Source organism: Lampetra planeri, chromosome 46 (genome assembly GCF_965212315.1).
Source record: "Lampetra planeri chromosome 46, kcLamPlan1.2.h2, whole genome shotgun sequence".
Classification (NCBI taxonomy): domain Eukaryota; kingdom Metazoa; phylum Chordata; class Hyperoartia; order Petromyzontiformes; family Petromyzontidae; genus Lampetra; species Lampetra planeri.
In genome coordinates this window covers 4,541,417-4,562,918 of record NC_136152.1, presented here as the reverse complement: position 1 = coordinate 4,562,918, position 21,502 = coordinate 4,541,417, and the positions used below count along the sequence as shown (strand labels likewise).

At 42.1% G+C, this 21,502-nt stretch overlaps 1 protein-coding gene across 1 annotated transcript in view; it reads right to left on the bottom strand.

Annotated features, from left to right (window-relative positions):
- The window catches only part of LOC144733342 (cAMP-dependent protein kinase catalytic subunit alpha), a 71,426-nt gene extending 54,186 nt beyond the window's left edge, over nt 1-17,240 (bottom strand). Inside the window, exon 1 of the mRNA XM_078615191.1 lies at nt 16,715-17,240. Within this exon, the coding sequence (XP_078471317.1) occupies nt 16,715-16,760 (46 nt within the window). The 5' untranslated portion in view covers nt 16,761-17,240. The remainder of the gene's footprint in view (nt 1-16,714) is intronic.
- Nucleotides 17,241-21,502: the final 4,262 nt, after the last annotated feature.

The following is a 21,502-nucleotide window of genomic DNA, read 5'->3' as shown; positions in this document are numbered from 1 at the left end:
ATAGCATCCTGATGTACAATACAAGGCAAATAATTTAATTCAATCCGTGTATGTGGACAGCACGACTTCGATACAAAACAATAAATAACACTAAAGCAAAAAAAGCAATCCCATTGGGACAAAAGTAGCCTGGGCAGCAAGGCTGCTACTGAGTTGGTTACGTGCGTTTTTCCACTATAGCTGAAGTGCTGTGGTCAGGAGTAGACTACAGTGCTCAGAAACCCCCACTGCGCCATCACCAAAGCAACAGTACGTTTCCCATGGGCATGGCAGAAGAGCTAATCATGCCAAGTCCATGGTGGGAACCATGCTAGGTCATGTGATAGGTGCTTCTCAAGATTTGGGGATTGGCACCCGTGTTCCTACGGGTCATTTTTATCGAGCCCAAAGTAATTTTGGGAAAAGTGGAGCCCCCACCCAGTGTATGAAATGGTGACATTCAGATTGCAGGTTGAGTACTATGATCACAGTGCTGCCAAGCCAAAATAAAAACCTGTTCCAAAACTTGACTTGTCAGCTGTCACTGGTTGAGGAGAGTCGAGACGAAAAAAGCAGCCGCTTCAGCAGACAAGTGTCAGTAATACTGACGTGCCAAGAAGAGCTGCCGGAACCCGTCTCCTGCATGCATATAGCCGGGTTTACAGAGGCGTGGGCGCCCACGACTATGGACGTATGGGTTAAAGTGGTGGTGGAGCAGGGCTACAAGCTCAACTTCTAGGAGCTTCTGCGCTTCAGTGGATTCCAACCTTCTCCTCCACCGGAGAATTCGGAGCTCGCTTAGGGGTTCGCCAGAAACTTTCATGGCTTATGAACATCCAATCCATTCCATACGTGGCTACCCACCAACAAGGCTTTGAGTTTTACTCCAGACTTATCATGGTCAGAAAAAGCTCAGAAGGATTCAGAGCAATCTTTGATTTAAGAAGGCTAATATCTTCCTTAAGGAGCACTTCAAGGAGTATTTGCACTCCATAACGACCTCCCTGCAACAGGGAGAATGATATCAGTGGACCTGCAAGATGGCTACCTGCACGTGCCAATGCACCCTGAGGTTCTACGCCCTTGGTCAATACTACGAGTATTGAGCACTGCCATTTTGGTCTGGCCTCGGTTCCAAGAGTGTTCACCAAGAACCTTGTGGCCTTTGGTAGCAGCGATAAAGTAGAGAGGAATTCATATTTACCTCTATCTAGACAATGTTCTGGTCAGAGCATCATTACGTCCCAAGCTTCAGTGGGAAACCGAGATTGTTTTTCCACTGCTCAATGACCACAGTTGGGTGGTAAAGCTGGCCAAATGTGTCCTCTAACCAACTCAACGGCTTTACCACCTCGGGCCGACATATGGACACACCTGGGTCTGATATACCTCCTGAGCTGTAAGCCAGTCCAGTGATCATGGCGAAAGACATCCTAGTCCAGGGGTCGCCAACCTGTGGCTCCGGAACCGCATGTGGCTCTTTAAGGACTGCTTCGTGACATTATTTATTAAGGACCATCTCGTGTTCACATGCGTTGCGGCTCTTGCAATATTGAGGGGTTTTTTTACGAATAAAAAAAATGTCTCTTATTATTTTGGTTGCCAATCCCTGTCCTAGTCCTTCTGGGACACATGGCCTCTACCATATAAATGGCAGCCAGGGCAATACTGCACAGGAAGCCACTTCATTGGGTCCTCCCACATAAATGGAATCCGACTCGGCATTATAAGATGCACCCCCAACTTTGCTTTCAAGTAGAGAAGAAAAAACGTGCATCGCATTTCAGAGAATATGGCAACTGCTAGACTGCACACTAAACAGTACGGATATGTGGTTAACTCTCAGGGTATCAGCTGATTGCACACCACTTTGGCACTCCATGGTTGGGTGAAGATTATTTCAAAAATACAACCCCAAAAACTATAACCTGTTGCTTTTTAGTCTATGAATACTGAGGCTGTGTTATCATGGGCTTTCCAACAAACGTTTTAAGCTTTGTTAATGGGAAAGATAACTTTATTTCACAGCTGTGTGATTTCCAGGAACATGGTCAGTGCTCTATAGCCATGCCACAGCCTCGCTGAACAGCACCCACACCTGTTCATAAGGTGGACACCAATGCAAAGCAACTATGGCACGATGCACCGTGGGAAATGTTCCCGTTAATCTGAGGAGCACAGCGTATGCAGGGATATTTTTTTTATCCATGATGGAGGGATTCCATGCTGCACTTGGAATTTGAAAAGTGATTTGGTAAAATTTTACTTCAAGAAGCATATTTATTACTATCGCCCTGTTATAGGTTTGGGGGTATGATGATTCACCACCCCCCACCCCATCTCTCACCAGGCCCCAGTCACACAATGTTGGAATTCAGGATTGCGCATTCAGTTCAATAACTGTATTTAATAATGATGAATTTAGTAGCTTGAGGTGAACGTACAGCATTAAATAAAAAAGTTATTTTTACACATGCAATTCGATTAATGTACAGAAAACATAAAAATCAATAAAAAATTTACAACCCAATGTATCACTATACCCCTAGTGAACTGATATTATTTTGAATATTATTGGTTCTTTCGGTAAAGTCACCAAGAATATGATTTCCTGCAGTCACGAAAGTTTTAAGTAAAAAATTATTTAGAATTTTTATTAAAATTTCACCCATTTTCTTTTTGGGTTCTATGTTTGAAGAAGTGACAAAATAATTTTTTTGCAATTACATTTTAGTTTGATAATTATTGACCATCAACTCCTCCTGGCATAATGATAGCCTGGTTTATCCCAGTTTGCTGACTGGAATTCAAACTCAGAATCTTAGTGGTGCTGGCTCAGTTTTTCAAAGTGTTTATTGTTTTGGCCCCACCATGCCAGCCAGGTCTACAGGTTTAAGTGATTCCATTGACAACATACCAGATAACACTCTTACCACTGACTACAGCCAAACTAATATTACCCAGTATGAGTGAACATGGCAAGCACACAATTAGTGCTATATTCAATGACTGCTCTTACACACACAACTTACGCTTGTCAAGGAGTGTAGCAGTTGATGCATTTGTACCGCTACTCACTGTTGTTTGTCCAGAGCATTGGGTGTTACACTCAGTTTTAAGCTGAGTTCAGGCAGGATTTTATACGTAAGTTTAGTCTATGTTACGTGCCTTGGCTTACGTAAAACGCGTTCACACTACTAAACCAACACAGTGAAGGATATGTTAGTCATGTGGTGTGTTTATTCCTAAAGTGGACCTAAACTATGCCTACAACAATAGCTTTCAAATAGGTACAAATATAAAACATGTCTTTTCGAATCATTAAGGTGAAATAATGATAAGAAATTCTTTCATCAATAGTACAAATTTATATTTCAGCAATTTTATTCATTTAAAAAAATACTTTCCTCCTAAATCGACTCGGCCCAGGCTTCGACATCTCGTACTCCATCCTAATAACCTCCAATCTCAGATTATTTTAACAAATTGCCTTTTTCCTTGAAGTCGTGGAAATCTCCTCGCTTCTTATATTAATCACTCATTACTTTCCAATAGCGACATTTTATCAATGATGAGCCCCATCTGTAGCCATCCCAACCTGAAATTACTGCCATTGTATGTACTGACTGTAAATGTAAACTCTTGTGAACTTTTCAGTAGATTAAAAAGTTACATCTATATAAAATCAATTATTTGAGGCTGAAGGTGACAAGACAATTTTATTACATTTTATATCAGTTGATTACCGAAGTCACTGACAACTGAATCTGTAATAGCTGCTGTTCATTGGCCATCAGACAGAATATTACATACTTTAAGCAATGCTGTGTTAACCCAGCACGACCGGTAAACACACGTTGATACTTTTAGAGCATGCTTCACTCACAGAGGGGGGTCACCGAAATTTGTCAAATTTCATGCATTAGCACTAACGTGAATGCAGCCAGCAAATCCACAATTTATGGACGGATGAAAAGTATTATTTCAAGCCATGGGAGAGAATAGGGCCAAACAGGATCTTTGGTTAGACAGACATAATTTAAAGGTACAAACAAAAAAATGCAAACGTTCTTAATGATTTGTTAGTCTGCATTTTTTGTAAAATATGCAACTGTAAAGTATAACTGTAAAGTTGAATTTTGACATGTGGTTACATTGAAATGCTTTTTTTAACATGGATTCCATTGTTGAGACATTTTAAAAAAGCAAACAGGAATACTTCAAGGGACTACCCAAAAGTAGCAGACGGTAGTTCCCAAACCTGATGTTCGTGGCTCACTGGTGGTCCGCAAGGCTGTGGGAAGTGGTCCACGAAAATTGTTGCAGATGCAATAATTTTTCTCACAAAACACGATATATTTAATGCCCATTACCAAAATATTTAGATGAGTAGATAAGGTCATTGTTATGCATTGAAAAAACCAGAACACTGTCGAGTATTTTTTATTGAGAAAATGTTATTGGTGCTTGATGGTCCACAAAGAAATGTCTGAAGGGACGGACAGCAGTTTTTGGTGACCAGAAAGGTTGGGAACTGTTGAACATAATTCCTAAGCTTGGGAATTCCAAAGAAAGTCGGTGCGGACAAAAAGCACACTTCATAAAGTTTGTGGGGAAAAACATCTTTAACTTGCTGCAATGTTAATCTGGTGCAACTGCTTCATGTGAATGGATGAAACATGAAAATAGAAGAAATGCAAATTGCTTGAGAAATGTACTAAATTGTGGGCGTGTAACAGTTAAGCCCCACCTAATGAATTGTCATTATTCAGAGTTGCGATTCGATTCTAAAATCAATCGTTCGTCTAATTTTTGCCAGTATTTTTGTTCTTACATGCATGATTCAAATGCATGTATTGGAATTGTGAGAATCGATGTATCATGACATACCCACCAAATTGATCTTACTATTACACTATTATTGCTCCCTACACAGAAAAGAACCGTACACTATTATAACGCACTACTAGAGAACATACATTAGCCATGATGTATCAATGGCTGGATGAAATTTATCTAAGTTATTACTATGAGTGCTCTATTAACCCATCCGTTAATTTTCTTTTTACAATTAAATTACTAACAAAATCTGACACCTCCATAACCAACATCTACTCTCGATATCTCAAACTCAAATCAACTTGAAACGTTTTCACCCTTTCATTTAAACTTCAATGTATCCATACCACACATGACCACCTCCCTCTCTCCCTACACAAGATCAAACAACTCCTGTCCTCTACCCCTTGTAGATTTGTCCGATTCTTGCAGCAAGCATTGTCACTAGGCCGAAATGTGGGTGAAAATAAATCTATGTAAAATATTAGAATCATGCAGTTTTATTACACATTCTAATACCACCACGGCCGGGTGGTTGCGTGAAGTGAGTGACGTCACGGAGAAAGTGTACGGTTGCTGTGGTGACTACGTGATATCATGACCAGTTCCAGGGTCGGCCTGGATAGAAGGGCATATCACTGCACTGCAGGCATGCCCTCGAGTACGCACTGAGCATGGATATAGCAGGGCTATGCCAAATTAGGCCCACAGTGGGGACACACAAAACTCTGGGGCAGCCTGGTTCCATCGCACCTCTGAAGAATCCTGCGAAAATGAGACCGTGCTAAATGTCCAAGTTACAGAAGGGGCTTACCATGAAACTATTAACTGGACATTTTTATGCTGGGTCTATTTTAAGCGGCACAAGAATGTGCATCAAGCCAGATGAGAAAAGAAGGCTATGATAAACAGACCTGACCGTCCAAGTAATACAGTAGTGTACAGTTAAACTTCCCACAAGCAAATAAATAGGAGTGTAAACATACACGGGTGCTGCATGTAATTCAATCACGAGGCAATTCATGGCTTTGAAAAAAAGTGCAGCAATAACTTTGAAAATTGAGTTTTTTTTTTAAACAGTCTCTGCTATCAATTAGAAAGCTAAAAATAGACGTGCAATTCTAACTTATCTGCTCTGCAATTGACAATAAATTAATAAAAACATGCCAACAAAGCAAATAGTTTCGCACATGTCTGGGATGTGGTCGTAAAGCACATACCAGAGCTATTTAAATGTTTACATTCTTTGACATTGCAATGTTAGGGCCAATACGGTGGCTCCACAGCAGTGCAGCACATGCCCACATAAAGAAGGTTAATGCAGGCACAAATGCATCCTTAAGAAGCACATTTATAGTAACATTACCAGTACAGTTAATGCTCTGCAAACTCTCTCAGTAGTGACTTAATGCTGGCGAATGCCGCAGGCCTGGGGAGGCATGCCAGCTGCATTGCCTGCCGAAAAAGTTCAGGCGCAGCCGGTCGGAATTATCTCAAATGAAAGGGTTACTAAAACTTGATCTAAAACACTCGCACATCTGACATAACAAAACCAAAAAATACAGTAGGGTACTGATTTAAGCAATGGCCCTTTTTGAACCAGCAGTCATTTCACAATAGGACAGATTGGCTGACTTATGGTTCAGACCTCGATTTACAGTGTGGTGCATTAAAAACCCAGGTAAAGTTACCGAAGGTTGACATACCAGCAGTTTTTACTTAGCGTAAAGTAAATTTCACTTTTTAGGCAGAGTAAAAACATCATAAGAATTAACATATATACATTTAAACATATTTTAATTGTGTTCTGCATTTATATACATCGGTAAGCTCGTACTCTAAAACTTTAGCCACATAATCTCTAAGTTGCAGAGGTGGGACAAAGTCATTGTTATGCAAGTCCAAGTCGAGTCGCAAGTCATCAAATTCATGACTCGAGTCTGACTCGAGTCCAAGTCACATGACTCGAGTCCACATCTCATAGGTGGGACAAAGTCATTGTTATGCAAGTCCAAGTCGAGTCGCAAGTCATCAAATTCATGACTCGAGTCTGACTCGAGTCCAAGTCACATGACTCGAGTCCACACCTCTGCTAAGTTGTTCCTTAAAAACAATCTCAATACCTCTCTACTCAATGAGCAAAGGTGTGGTACTCATCTCTGTCAGTGAAAGGAACCGGCTACTTCAAAGGACATCCACAAAATGTTACTTATTTTATTGACTGCAGAAGGATTAGCTGAGTGAACACCAGATAGGGATTTAAGGATACAACCTTTCGATTACAAACTAAACCACACTGTCATCATGCCAAATGTCATTAAGTATTGAAGTATTTGGAGGGGCAGTTGTGCAGTGGAGAGCATACAGCACGATCAACATAGCCACCCGGGTTCAATCCTCTGCCACAGTTAACTGGTCCTGCTCCCTCCTTCCTTTCAAACCTGCACCAGCAAGAGTACGCATGGTCAAACAATCCATATGCCCAACAACCTTCCTCCAGCAGTGAATTAAGGGCTGTAAGCTATTATGTATTAAAGTATGATGGATACAAAAATAAAGTGAAAACGTTAAATTCACTAAAAAGGTGTTTTAAGTTACTTACATACAAAGAGTAAACTAATAAAATGTAAGTTTCAATTTGTTTCTAAAGGTTACAAATATGTATAAGCTTAGCACTATATTTTGACTAGTTTGGTACTCTGACAGAATAAAAAATGCCTGACACACCGAGTGCTCTGGTGCAGAATGCTCAGCTGTTGAACACAGTAGTTTGAGCAACGGAATAAACTCTTGGGTCGTGCTGGCAGATCCACTCAATAAGCTAAGGCATTAACTTTACTGAAGTGAAAAACAAACTAATTCGTAGGATCCTACTATTCATGCTATAAAAGGTAAGGGTGCAGCCAATACTGGCAGAAGGGCATCTATTAGAGGGAGTTCTAGAGCCCCCCTGGACGGTATTTGGCCCATTAAGGCGAGAATACCACACTTTACCCCTCTATATGCAATATGCCGCAGTCTAGCCATTTATACAGCTGAGTGGGAAGAGGCCTGGGAATTTAAGAAACATGCCCATTTTGTCAACTGCCACATCAGGAGATTAAACTGGTGACCTGCAATATGCAAGTCCAGTGTGCTAACCATTAAACCATGGCAGCACCCACAAATAAACCTGTACTGCAATGTAAGCTGATATAGAACTGTAACCATTCAATTAAAACGATTCTCATCTTCATGACATATGTATCGAATCCTGTGTTTTAGAATAATTTATTTCGAGTAAATATGTTGTAATAATTGGCAGGTTGTAACTGATCAACTCCGTAGTTGTTTGATCTTCGTCAAGTAACCTAAAGAAACTCTCATGAATTTCGATTTAAAGCTTTCGTGACTGCAGGGATTCATCTTCTTGGTTCTTTCGGTAAAGTCACGTAGAAGGGAAATAATAAAATAATAAAAATAAAACATAATAAAATACAATTCTCACGACGTTTCGGCCACAACGCAAGCAGCCGTCCTCAGGTGAAGAACAGGTCTGTCGGAAAGACAGCGTCTGAATGAGCACCACCAAGCTTGGCAGCGTATATTTAAGCTGGGTTGGAGGGGGAAGGGCGCCTTGACAAAGGAATTTGCATATCAAGAGGAATTTAGCATATTTATGGGAAATGCAGATATGGGATTAGTCACTACTTGTGGAATGCGTAGGAGGTGGGGGGGGTTCAAAGTCATATTATGACCGTGCATTATGTAGGATTAGCAGCATCAAAGGGAGAGAGTAGGGTTAGCAGTAATAAAGGGAAGGCATTTTAATAGTAAGGAGCTGCAGCAGCTAAGCCACCACGTAAAAAACTACATCAGTATCATCAATATACGGCTGCTTGCGTTGTGGCCGAAACGTCGTGAGAATTGTATTTTATGTTTTATTTTTATTATTTTATTAGTTCCCTTCTACGTGACTTTACCGAAAGAACCAAGAAGATGAAACTTTATGGTTGCAAAACCATCTCGCCCACATCAACCTCGTTGCTTGTCATCCTTGGCAAAAATTTCTTCACCTCCCTCCACTAGTTTCCCATCGCCGGCAGTCCTCTACAAGATTGCCTGTCTGTGCCACAACGCCTCAACTTTCAGTCATATTTCTTCACTCCTGTCACCCTGGACAATAGCTCACGGTAGAACTCGCACTGCAGTGCAACTCACAACCTTCTCTCTACACCAATGTCCAGGACCGTCACGGCCAGGTGTTGTTACTCCATGGTAGCTCCCGCTGTCTGGAACACCATCCTGCTGCACATTTGCACCATTCATTCTACAACTACTTTTAAGAGACAAAGGAACACCTCTTCACCTGACTTTTTAAGTGAAACTGTGAAACTGGTTCCTCAATTCAGTAAATGGTCTTTTAGGTCAATTAAATATTGTGTGTGTTAAAAATTCTATTATTGTCAGAGGCAGCCCCCAGAATTTTCAATGAGTATGATACAAAACAATAACATCGAAATACAAAGGGCTCAAAAGGCCAGTGGCCTTCGGTCAAACTCTTAGCACACACCAGAGATAAAATCAAGTTAAACGATAAACTCATGGTGAATAGTCTCTGATCAGTGAACACAACTTGTTCAACAAATACAGGGGTCCCCAAAAAGCGTTGTGGTTAGGGACCCGAAAGTTGACTTAAAATGAAACTATGTATAAAGTGGACTTTCCCCCCATAGGAAAACATGTTAATCACGGGGGATAGGGACCTTAGGAGCGTAAATATTGCCTATGCGACGTAAAGCAGGGCAATTTCTCCCGAAAGAAACAATGGAATAAGGTAGAGATAGAGACCCTAACTTGGGAAATGTTGTTTCATACCTAGCAATAAAAATACGTACTTTACATGTACAGAAACAGGTATTTTACATGTACAGTACGTGTACTATACAACACAATGTACACATATTTATAACCAATTCTAAGTTCAAGAACTTAAAACAGAATTCACTCAAACACTTAATTGAAAAACATTTTTATAAGCGTTTTGAAGCAGTCCTGTACACTTGAAAAGTTCATTTTTTAATAGAAAATGTATTTGTGACATTTTTATACAATGACATTTTAGTGTAATAAATAATATTTAAAATAGTTTTTTTTAAACACGCTTTAATGAAATGTATCGTACGAGTAATGGCAGAACTCCACGACTCAAGGAAGTCGCCCTGAGGCTTGCCATAACGCAAGAGACCGTGTTGATTTACAGGCAACGTGAGTTGAGCGTGGACAATTAGACCCTAAGCGAAACATAACATATAAAAAAGATGGTTTAAAATATTTTATTTATTTTAAATGATAGAATATAGTATTGTCATCATTATGACATAAGTATACCAAGATTGCAGTCGATACCATATTAGGAAGTAGGTTAAAATTGAGTTACAAGATTTGAGGATATGACAACGACGACAACAACAACAGACAGAGTGAGTTAAATAAAAGCGTGTAAAAAAAGCACGGAATTTGAAACAGCATTTTAAATATATTTTACCTTAACCTAAAATTTGTATGATCTTACCTTGAGTTGATGAGTTGTGTTGAAGGGTTGCGATGATATATTTGGCGAAAAAGCCCGTGCCGATTACAATGAGAACTTCGTACGCGCACGAGAGAACACGATGTGACTAAGAAGTTGGCGGCGCATGCACAAGTTGTACAGTACATCTACATCCCACCCACCCCAGAGCAGAGTTCAACTGAGCCGAGTCGAAAATGATCATCGAAAACGACAATAGTCAAGGGTGTTTGCCGTCAGCGGGAATCGAAGTCAGTTTGCCGGGCTCGTAGTGCATCGCGCTAACCGCATGTTTTTGACACGGCTCAGCTGAAATTAGTAAAAAAAACGACGTATATGCAGGGAAATTTTACGTTGTGTTCTTCAAAAATTTGGTGATGTGAAACAACATATAGAGACGACAAATGCCGTGCAAACTTTATTCTCATCTGCCAAACAGAAGTGAAGTGCAGTGGCTGTTAGAAAGACCCTTGAAGGCGACTGAATACCTGTTACATTCCTCCTGCATTATTACACAAGGAGGCAGTTCACTTTGCTACAGTATATGGACGAGAAGTTAAGCATGCACCCGTCTTTTTCACGGATGCCATTATTGGTGAGAAAATTGGAAAATCCTTAAATTAACTGTCAAATATATATAAGAAATAAAAGTATTGAGACTGCTCTAGAAACAACATATTCACAGCTTATCAATCACTAAGACAAGGTCGATATCAAGTGGAGATACATTTTAAACGGAATCTACCGTACTATGTCATAAATTTGTTATCGATTAGGTTTAATTCACTTGCTGATTAATCCAATGATTACAGTTACTGGTTGGACAAAAATTAACAGGGAAATTGCGTCAATCACACTCCTAATACCACACCAACACTTGCGACGTGACAGGTTCGACTCGCAAACTTGCTCCTCTGTGTTTAAAGCAGAACCATGTGGAATGGCATCGTAAGATTAAGAACAACTTTTTAGAGCACTGTAAAGCAAATGTGTCTGTAGGATCTCCAGAAACCAATGCGATAACTTCATGGCTATCCAAAGACGATTATCTGAAAGCAAAATGAAGTTTGTCTACATGCGAGAATACCAACTATGGGATTTTTGAACATCATGTTTTATTTCTGTGGTTGATCCTGTATATAAGACTACCTCTGCTCAGACACCTGGTGTGTGGAAGATACCAAGGAGACAACTAGTCACCTTGTGGCTTATTCAAAAGACAGCTAGGAGTGGGAACGGGATATGTCCTGTTACATTCTGGATGCTGCCACGTGCTGTCTAGGCGGGTGCGCCCCCACACCTGAATTAGAATAAAACAATGAATCAGCTCAAGTGCCTTTCATTAGTCATAAAACTAGGGGCGAAAACATACGGTAGTTATATAACAATATCAGAGGATTTTTTCTCTTCTTGGTTCTTTCGGTAAAGTCACGTAGAAGGGAAGTAATAAAATAATAAAAATAAAACATAATAAAACAAAAATATCAGAAGAATGAGCATCAGGAATCAGATGAAAAAGAGTTCGATATATTAAGCAATGTCACTTGCAGACTGAAGAAAAACCAGTTATGTCTCTGGGTTTAACCCTGTGTTCAATATGGATTACTTTATACAGCTCAAAGTACACCCAATTTGAAATTTAGAGAGGGTAAAACTCTAAGACATGGTTTGGTAGATCCAGGTTTCAAAATTAAGCGACAAATTCCAAATTGTACCTTTCGTGGACCCAAAACTTTAGGCAGATATTTGCACAGAAACAAATAAGTTATATACAGACAAGTCCATTGGGATGTCAACCCAACCAACAACGCTTTAGGATGTGTACACCCCTGAGGCTGCATTCACCACACCCAACAGCACTCTACGCACATATGACGGAGTCCCTCCATACCCAGGATTAAACGATGCAACCCCGCCTTCTTGAGCTGGCTGAATTTGGGGCTCCGTGGCCCAGCATAAACACAGCTGCTGTATCGGATGAGCCTGCCCTGCAAGGGCAGCATTTGGGGCAAATAAAATAGCAATAAATTGTTAATAGGCAGCTGTTTTGAATATGCAACTTTTTTTAACTCTTCCACCTGCTTTCATTTAGCACCTTCAAATGACCTCATTTCAACGCTCCATCTCCATGGCAGACACACTATCAGGACTGATCCCTCCATCATTAGTCGGATTCACCGGCCATTATTCTTCCTCACATTGTGTCCAAACCAAGCTCACATTTTCTTAACACTTAATTATCTCAAGCACAATATATACAATACACTGAAATTTGAACAAATCACTCATCAACATGGGCTTACAAGGCCTGGACATGAATACCACTGCCTTACAGTATGAAATATAATTGAATGATCTGCATAATAGTATTACCTGTTTGGCTAATGAGCTGATTAAAACAGAGCAGTATAACTCTTTGGTTCTTTCGGTAAAGTCACGTAGAAAGAAAATAAATTAAATAATAGAGACCGACGTTTCGATTGCAAGACAAGCAACCGTCATCAGGTAGAACTAAATTTGAGAGACAAAACACAGACACGGAGACAGACAGACACACACTGTGTCTATGTTGTGTCTCTCTCTCTCTGTGTCTGTGTTGTCTCTCTCTGCTTGTGTGTCTGTCTGTGTCTCCGTGGCTGTGTTTTGTCTCTCTCTCAAATTTAGTTCTATCTGATGACGGTTGCTTGTGTTGCAATCGAAACGTCGTACTCGATTCTTTAATTTATTTTCTTTCTATGTGACTTTACCGAAAGAACCAAAGAGTACCGGTAATTCCTGCAGTCATGAAAGCTTCAAATCAAGTTAGAGCAGTATAACTTTATGACTCTAGAGCATGAACACATTGTATTCAAAGCAATACACAGCCCACTCTGCCAGTGAATGCACATGCAAAATTTTCTCAATTTCTTGGAAGTACAATGCAATGTAAATCTTATGAGTCCTTTTTTATATATGACCAGGCAAGAATATGTGTTTGCTTTCCGAACAATGGAGTATAGCTTGGGGTACAGTTCGAGATCCTTGCTAGATTTGTGTAAAATGCATTGACGGTGCTTGTCTCATATACACTTCTTTTCCGAAAGCAAACCCTACCTGCTAACCACAAAGAACACCGTGCCAAAACCCAACTTCCTCAACCAAAGCTGGACATGGCAAGGTTGGCCAGTGGTGGCCAAACAATTAACCTTCCCTCTTCTTAAACCCCTTGACTGCTCACTACCAAAGTTTCCTATTCCCATCACTTCCTGAGCCACACCCGGCCAGTGTAAACTATCCCTGTCCTTCGCCTTTTTCCTCCGTCAACTGAGCCCAACCATGCTTCCTACTCAGTCTCTCATTCCTTTTACTTCCTAATTACTTCCTCAGGCAAGCCAAGATTGGGCAATGATGAGCAAAGCGAGAAGGTCAGGACGTGGCTGGGCCGCCATCTTTTTTCTGATGCCCTGCCAAGACCAAACCAAGGCAGGAACCATTGCTCCCTTACTGTCCCCTCTTCTCCAATGCCAGGTCATCCCAAAAACAATGCCTCCACTGCCAGGCCAAGCTGCAAGACTAGGCAGGTCAAAGAATGGCTGGGCAGCAGAGGGCATGTGAGCTAAGGTTTTGGTGAGTTTATGGATAGGTACAATACAAGGCATGGCATAACAGAACAAGAATAAAGCAGTGCTGGAAAGAGCTGTTGAGAAGAGGGTAGAACGAAGTACAGTAATTCAGGAAGGCCCATCACCAGCCAGGACATCACAGGGAAGGCACTGCATAGCAGAAAATGGCATGAACCCATTAGACAGAGAGGGAGGGCTTCAAAGGCCCTCAAACAGAGGTGGAACAAGGCAGAGCATTCAGCAAATATGGCAGGCCATCAATTAAAATGCAGGGCATTATAGGGCAGGGTTGAAAGCATGAGGAAGAGGATCTCACGACAGCATATGACACCATAATTTTAAGACAGTGTAAGCCAATGTGGGAAAGGGCCTAGCAGAGGTAACAACTGAGCATTTCAGCACAGTACAGCACTGAACATTACTATGAAAGAGCATTATAGGTAAGGAAAAGGCAGCACAAGACATGTAATGGGAGGACAGGGAAGGGTAGGATTGGTGAGGACTGTTCAGCAGAGGACAGAACAGGGTAGGTGAGCACAGGGCAACACATATTTAAACCAAGTACTAAGCATAAGGAGCATGATAGGGCATCACATTCTATCTACGTGACTTTACCGAAAGACCAAAAGAGTATAAAGGGAAAAGGGCAGGGCAGAAAATGGCAAAATATTCCGTGGCATATGCAGGGCATTCTGATGCAGGGCATTAAATAGCACTACAGCGTATTTTAGTACAGGAAATGACAGGGCATTACATGACATCACATGGAACTATGGAGCATGATACAACAAAATATTACAAAACATAACATAAAAGGACATTATATTATACTGTACGGAACAGGGCATCATTGTACAGAGCAGAGAATTGATCAACAGTGCGTTAGAGGATGAGGAAATATAGGCTATTACAACACAGGCCATCGCATAACAGGGTATGGCAGCATCTGGCATTATACGATAGGGCATTACAGCACAGGGCATTATAGAATGCTGCAGCACAGGGAGAAAGACTAGACAGAACACAGGGCATTACTGCAAAGGGAAGTACACCACAGGACAATCAGTACAGTGCATTACAAGACATTACAACAGTGCATCACATCAATAATAATTAATGTACTGTACAGCGTTATGGGATGCAATTAGCATGAATAACGCTATATATAGATAATAAAGTATAAACACATAGCATTACACCAAAGACTTTCGGAAAGCAGTCGATATTATTACTTGAAAGGGCATTCCAGCACAATGAATTACACTACTGAGAATGGTATCACCGAAACATTGAAGGACATGAGATTACAACCCAGGGCATCACAGCACAGGGAATGACAGCACAGGACATCAACTGACAGGGCATTAGAGCACAAGGCATCACAACACGTGGAATTACTAAGCCTTCACAGACTATAAAATCAAAGGGCATTACATTACAAGGAGTGTCAGAGCATTAAACGAGATCAAAACAGAGGGCATTATAACACGGGACAGGGAATTACAGTATACCACTACACATCCCAACACAGGGCATTACAAATAATTACAAAACACCACATTAAAGGGCATTACAGAGCATCACACGACGGGAGAATTACAGTACAGAGCATGAATGTACAGGGCATTACAGAGTGCACGGCATGAGCCTCACCCGACAAAGAAAGAGGGCATGTACAGGGGGGCAAGGCGTCAACATTACATCACATTAAGAAGAGCCATTACTGGGCACTACCGCTGACGACAGCACAGTGCACTACAGATCACGACAATGGCAGAAGAGCATTACAGTGCAGCACGTGAGCATCATTGAACACGGCGGCAAAGGGCATTAGAGCCAGGGGTAACACAGGGCATTAGAGCCAGGGGTAACACAGGGCATTAGAGCCAGGGGTAACACAGGGCATTAGAGCACGGGGTAACACAGGGCATTAGAGCCAGGGGTAACACAGGGCATTAGAGCACGGGGTAACACAGGGCATTAGAGCCAGGGGTAACACAGGGCATTAGAGCCAGGGGTAACACAGGGCATTAGAGCCAGGGGTAACACAGGGCATTAGAGCACGGGGTAACACAGGGCATTAGAGCCAGGGGTAACACAGGGCGTTAGAGCACGGGGTAACACAGGGCATTAGAGCCAGGGGTAACACAGGGCATTAGAGCACGGGGTAACACAGGGCATTAGAGCCAGGGGTAACACAGGGCATTAGAGCCAGGGGTAACACAGGGCATTAGAGCCAGGGGTAACACAGGGCATTAGAGCACGGGGTAACACAGGGCATTAGAGCCAGGGGTAACACAGGGCATTAGAGCACGGGGTAACACAGGGCATTAGAGCCAGGGGTAACACAGGGCATTAGAGTACGGGGTAACACAGGGCATTAGAGCACGGGGTAACACAGGGCATTAGAGCACGGGGTAACACAGGACATCATCATCGGCCAAGACACCACGGAACAGGCCATTACAGGGCACTTAACAGCACATAACAGCAAAGGGCATGACTGGATATAAATGCATAGGGCATGACGGCACATGACAGAACATGACGGCACATGACACGACAGGGCAGACCATGACACATCGCTCGGCAACACCACAGTATGTTACAGCAAGACGACATCAGAGGGCATGACGGCACAGGGCACACTGAGGGCCACGGGGCCGTCCCCGCCCGTGGCCCGTGGCCGAGCGAGGCCCGGGCCCTCCCCATCCCCATCCCCTGCCGTCCCCGCGGGTCTCACCGCTCTCCGCCTCGCCCCCTTTCTTGGTCGCCGCCGCGTTCCCCATTCGCCCTCCTGCAGCCTCCGTCCAGAGGCGACGAAGACGACGAAGGAGGAGACGACGACGATGATGATGAGGAGGACGAGGACGCGGGGCGGGGAGGAGGCGCCTCCCCTCTGCACTCCCGCTAATTTATTAACAGGGCACAATATTTATATATTTACCGCAGTAAAATTATATTCTTTTGCCGGGTTTTTTTTACAATTTCAAGAAAAAATGTTTAGCCCTCAGGCAATAATCCTATTGCAATATGTTGTGTTAATTTAGTGTGGATTTTCTGAGGTAAAAAAAAAATTGTGAATATAAACTACAATTGTAACAGTCGAAGTATCGTATTGATTGTTATTGTTTAATCTTAATCTGTTGTTGTTGTTAATTGTTTATTTATTGTTTGTTGTTTATTGTTGTTTTTAAGCGCGCGCGCTTCACGGCCCCTCGCGCCGACAAGATGGCGGGACGACCGCGCGCGAGACCCTCGGCGCATGCGCCCTCGTGGTCTCGGGGGCCCGATGTGGGCGGCCATGTTTGTACGGGAGACTTCCGGTGCTGGGAGTGAGTCGAAAGTACTCGGGAGAGGGCGTGTAAACCCCTTACCAACATGGCCATCTCCCTGGTTACCGTCACTAAGGAAAATGACGTCACCGGTTATCTCGTCCCTCTGATCCTCAGCCCATAATCTTCCGCCCCTCATCCCAGGGCCTCCTCATGCCAACTCAGAGGTTTGTTTTAACCTCTAGATATAATGGGTTTTTGTGTACTATATAGTTACTGGGTGGTCCAGGCGTCTTGTGACTCCACCCCTCTAATTAATGGACACCTAACATAGGTTCCCTTTGCGTATAAATTTATGTTTTAAATATATTGTACTTGAAAAAAATTATGTTTTAGAGAATGAATTTGGAGTCACAAGACATCTGGACCACGCTGTACATATAATTTCAGTGACGATACAGTGATTAGTGCCGATCGGGACGAAGCCGACCCACAGTTGTGTCCGTAAAAAAACAACACATTCGCCAAAATACGTCTGCTAAATAACTTGTCGATCATTTAATCTCCCATGTAAATTCCCGTACCTTTAGAAACTCCTCCACCCTGTTAGTGATGAAAGCCCCTTACTGTGGGTGGAGAACCAGACGCGGTTTAAATTCCCTCCGTGTGGTGGCGGCTCCTCATCTCTGCCAATAACCTCGCGACAATATTTGGCATCAAAATCTCAACATCCTCGTGCCACTTTCAATGTTGTGGTCTTATCGTCCTCGATCGCCTGGTGGCAGCAGCAGCAGCAGGTCAGGCGGGTCGATCCCAATCCTGACACCTGCATATTGTCAGTCTGCATATTCTCCCCGGGGTCGCGTGGATCTTTTCTCAGGGTCCTCTGACAAGCCACTTCTTTGAGCTGTCATTAGTGATGGCCAGGTCGCTTCTGAAAAATAAGCTAATAGCCCAGTGGGCATTACCTGAAAAGATAAAGCATTGTTTAGTTTCATTTGTATATATGTTTTTTTTATGATGTTAACTTTACCTATACTTTGCACTGTTTTTGTATTGTTTGTTGTATTCTGACCTGCCCCGACTGGACATTTGTGACAAAGAGCTGTAGAGCTCATCGGATTCCTCCTGCAGTTATAAATACATATTCTGATTCTAAATCACTTTCAGAGTTTAGATGTCCTTTCAAGTGTTCGTACAATTAATCGATGGCACTACTTTGCTGACTTTTAATACGTGTGTCTTTTTACAATCCTACCAACCTCGGTGCTGTTTTTCACAATATTTTGTTTGTTCGAGATGCGTTCTACCAGCCTTGCTTCGTTCTTTGTGCTGGTAGTGCCATGATGTTGATGCACGACTTTGCTATTCGCAACTTGACAACGCACACAGCTGTTCGTTTTGGTTCACGTATTTGTTTTGCTGTAGTAAGCAAGTTGATACGGTGTTTCCAGGTCCGCATCGAAAATGAGCATTCACTGCCCGATGGGTTTTACCTGTGCCAAAATAAACCAAACTCGTAACATTGTGTCCTGAAAAGGAAAATAATTTAACGGACGACATCTCGGGCAATGGCCCTTCATACCACGTAAATAGAAATGCCAGAGACTGAATTTGTGTTGGAGACTGCAGTTTACACCATGGCGCCTGTTCTTGACGAATGTGTTGAGTTTTTATTTATTAAGTGTGCTTGTGCACCACTGCCAACGCAATATCACCTGCTAAGTTATTTCCATCATTGCTGCTACTGCCTGTCGATCACGTTGACTCGAATTCACTTTGATGGTGACCTCAGACAAGACGACCACCGTGCAGTTCTTCAGGAACTGATGTTTTTTACATCATACAAAAAGGCGGAGTGCTTATATTACACATTTCTGTGTTCTTTGAAACATGTAACTTTGTCTCCATAAAATAGTAATTTTGTCAATCCACTGCTGGATTGAGAGGCATTTGACCATACTTCACGGTAGCTGGCTGGTGAAGGCGTGCAGCATAGTGCAGTACAACAATGAACGATGCTATCTGCCCTCTGCTGCCCATAACAAAGCTCCACAGCCACAACAGCAGCCTTTGAAACCTGTAATGCATGGCGCTCAACCATTCATGCACAATGCAAGCTCATACATGCTTAGCTTCAAAGATCTCATAAGATGGGAGCACATTACAGGCGATTTGATCCTTGTCAATTCTCAATCAAATAAGTACCGATGCCTCCAATATTAATTTCAGAAGGGAATTGCTTTGACTTGAATCACTAGCATGGGCCCAATGAATCAGCAATTGAAACATTTTCAAAAGAAAACCACTGTGAGAGTCAATGGCGAAAAAGTGACACCACAGTAAACCTGCACAGTACGGTAACTGCACATTCATGCAAGGGCATGGAGTCTGCAATGTCTCCAGCAGATGGCGATGTGCAATATTTTGAAGGGAACCCAGGACACTTCACACGGAGGATAATCTTAAAGTAACATACGATAAACTATTTCATATTTTACCATGTAAGGCCCACTGAGCTATATAAAGCTCTTTTTCAGAAGCGACCTGGCCACAAATGATAGCCCAACGAAGTGGCTCATCACGTGACATTTTATAGCAGCCAAATACTCTAAACGCACGTTTCTAAATGTGGAGGGAAAAACTGGAGGACCCGGAGAAAAAATCTACGCGACCACGGGGAGAACACGCAAACTCCAAATATACAGGTGTCAGGGTAGGGATCGAACCCACGACCTCCTATATACCAGGCACCCCATGCAGACACTGGCCGTGTCATTCTGACTGCCATGTGGAGACGTCTCCCAAGGGCCTTTTCACAGCCATCACCAATAGGTGGATTTGGCTTTACACATTCAAACGGATACTTTTAATTAATCGAGCTGGAATGAATACAAATCGAATATAGAATTAAATCTAATATGATGGGGGTTTGTGCAGTCAATGATGACCAGGCTGAGACCTTCAACTCAAGACACTTAAGGACTAGGTTAATCACAGCTCAGTCTACGTGCGTCCATGAGTCTCTGGGTATGTGGGTCTCTATGTGAGTCGATGTGGATCTCTATGTGGGTAGGTGCATGGGACTGTATGTAAGTCATTGGTGACGGGCAGCTGACCATATTAAAACTTAGGATCTTGAAATGTCCACCTCAGAACCAGAATATATACACGACCATATATATAGTACGATATAAGATTCATAATCGTATCGTGCGTTTTACAAAATAATCGTTATATCGCGATTTTCGGTGCTCATTTCATACATTCATTGACTTCCTTGCAAAATGTGTGTGGAATGGCAACTTACACTTAACATTGTAAATAAATAGCTATACTTTAAATTCATGCTTAGTAAAAATGCTCTTTCGAATAATTACCGGGATGTGCGGTCATTTCACACCGTAGTTTTCCGATGGCATTTTTCTAATTGAAGTAATTTGCGTGTTACTGACAACGTGCGTTATCGATAATCATGATGATGGCAAGCCTTGTGGCAGGATGGCCTTAAGTGAACTGCAGTTGGAGAACTTTTAAGTAAATATTTATTCGTTCCTTAAAGTACAGCAAAGCACAAAAACAATCCAAAACATTTACAAATATGATTACCAAGTTACGTCAAAGTGATATCGCGACAATCGACACATCGTGACATTTCATATCGTATCGTGGAACATTATATTGCTGCGACGATAACTTGAAACACGTGCACTTGGGTTTTCACAATCTCGACACTAGATGTCGCACGTACATTAGGAACACGAAGTGGACTCCTGTATCGTTTTACATCTGACATTCGTCAACAATACTGCGTGAAAATGAAAGTAAAACATATAATAAGCGTCGTTTCGGGCAATAGCCCTTCTTCATAACACGCTGTATGTATGCCCAGCCAGCTCGCTGTGTTTACAATTCTTTCTGGAAGACACGCTGTCTCTTCAAGTAATAATAGTTTTTAAGAATGTGTTAGGTGGATTAAGATATTTCGCATCTATACCTTGAAAATATATCTCACTTGTCACTTTTGACTTTCCCTCAAAGTGGGTATTAATTTTACCGACCACAGGGCGATGATTGGATGAATCAACTTCGCAATATTTGAACTCTCAACGTTCCGATTGTTCTACTGGTGAGCCACCTTGCCCAAGTGAAAATTGAGCGTTGGGCCAACATTCGTTGCATGCTTATTGGGTGTACGTACAGTATATTATTGCATAGATGGATGAATAGGTTTGAAACCACACTGCTTCACTTAC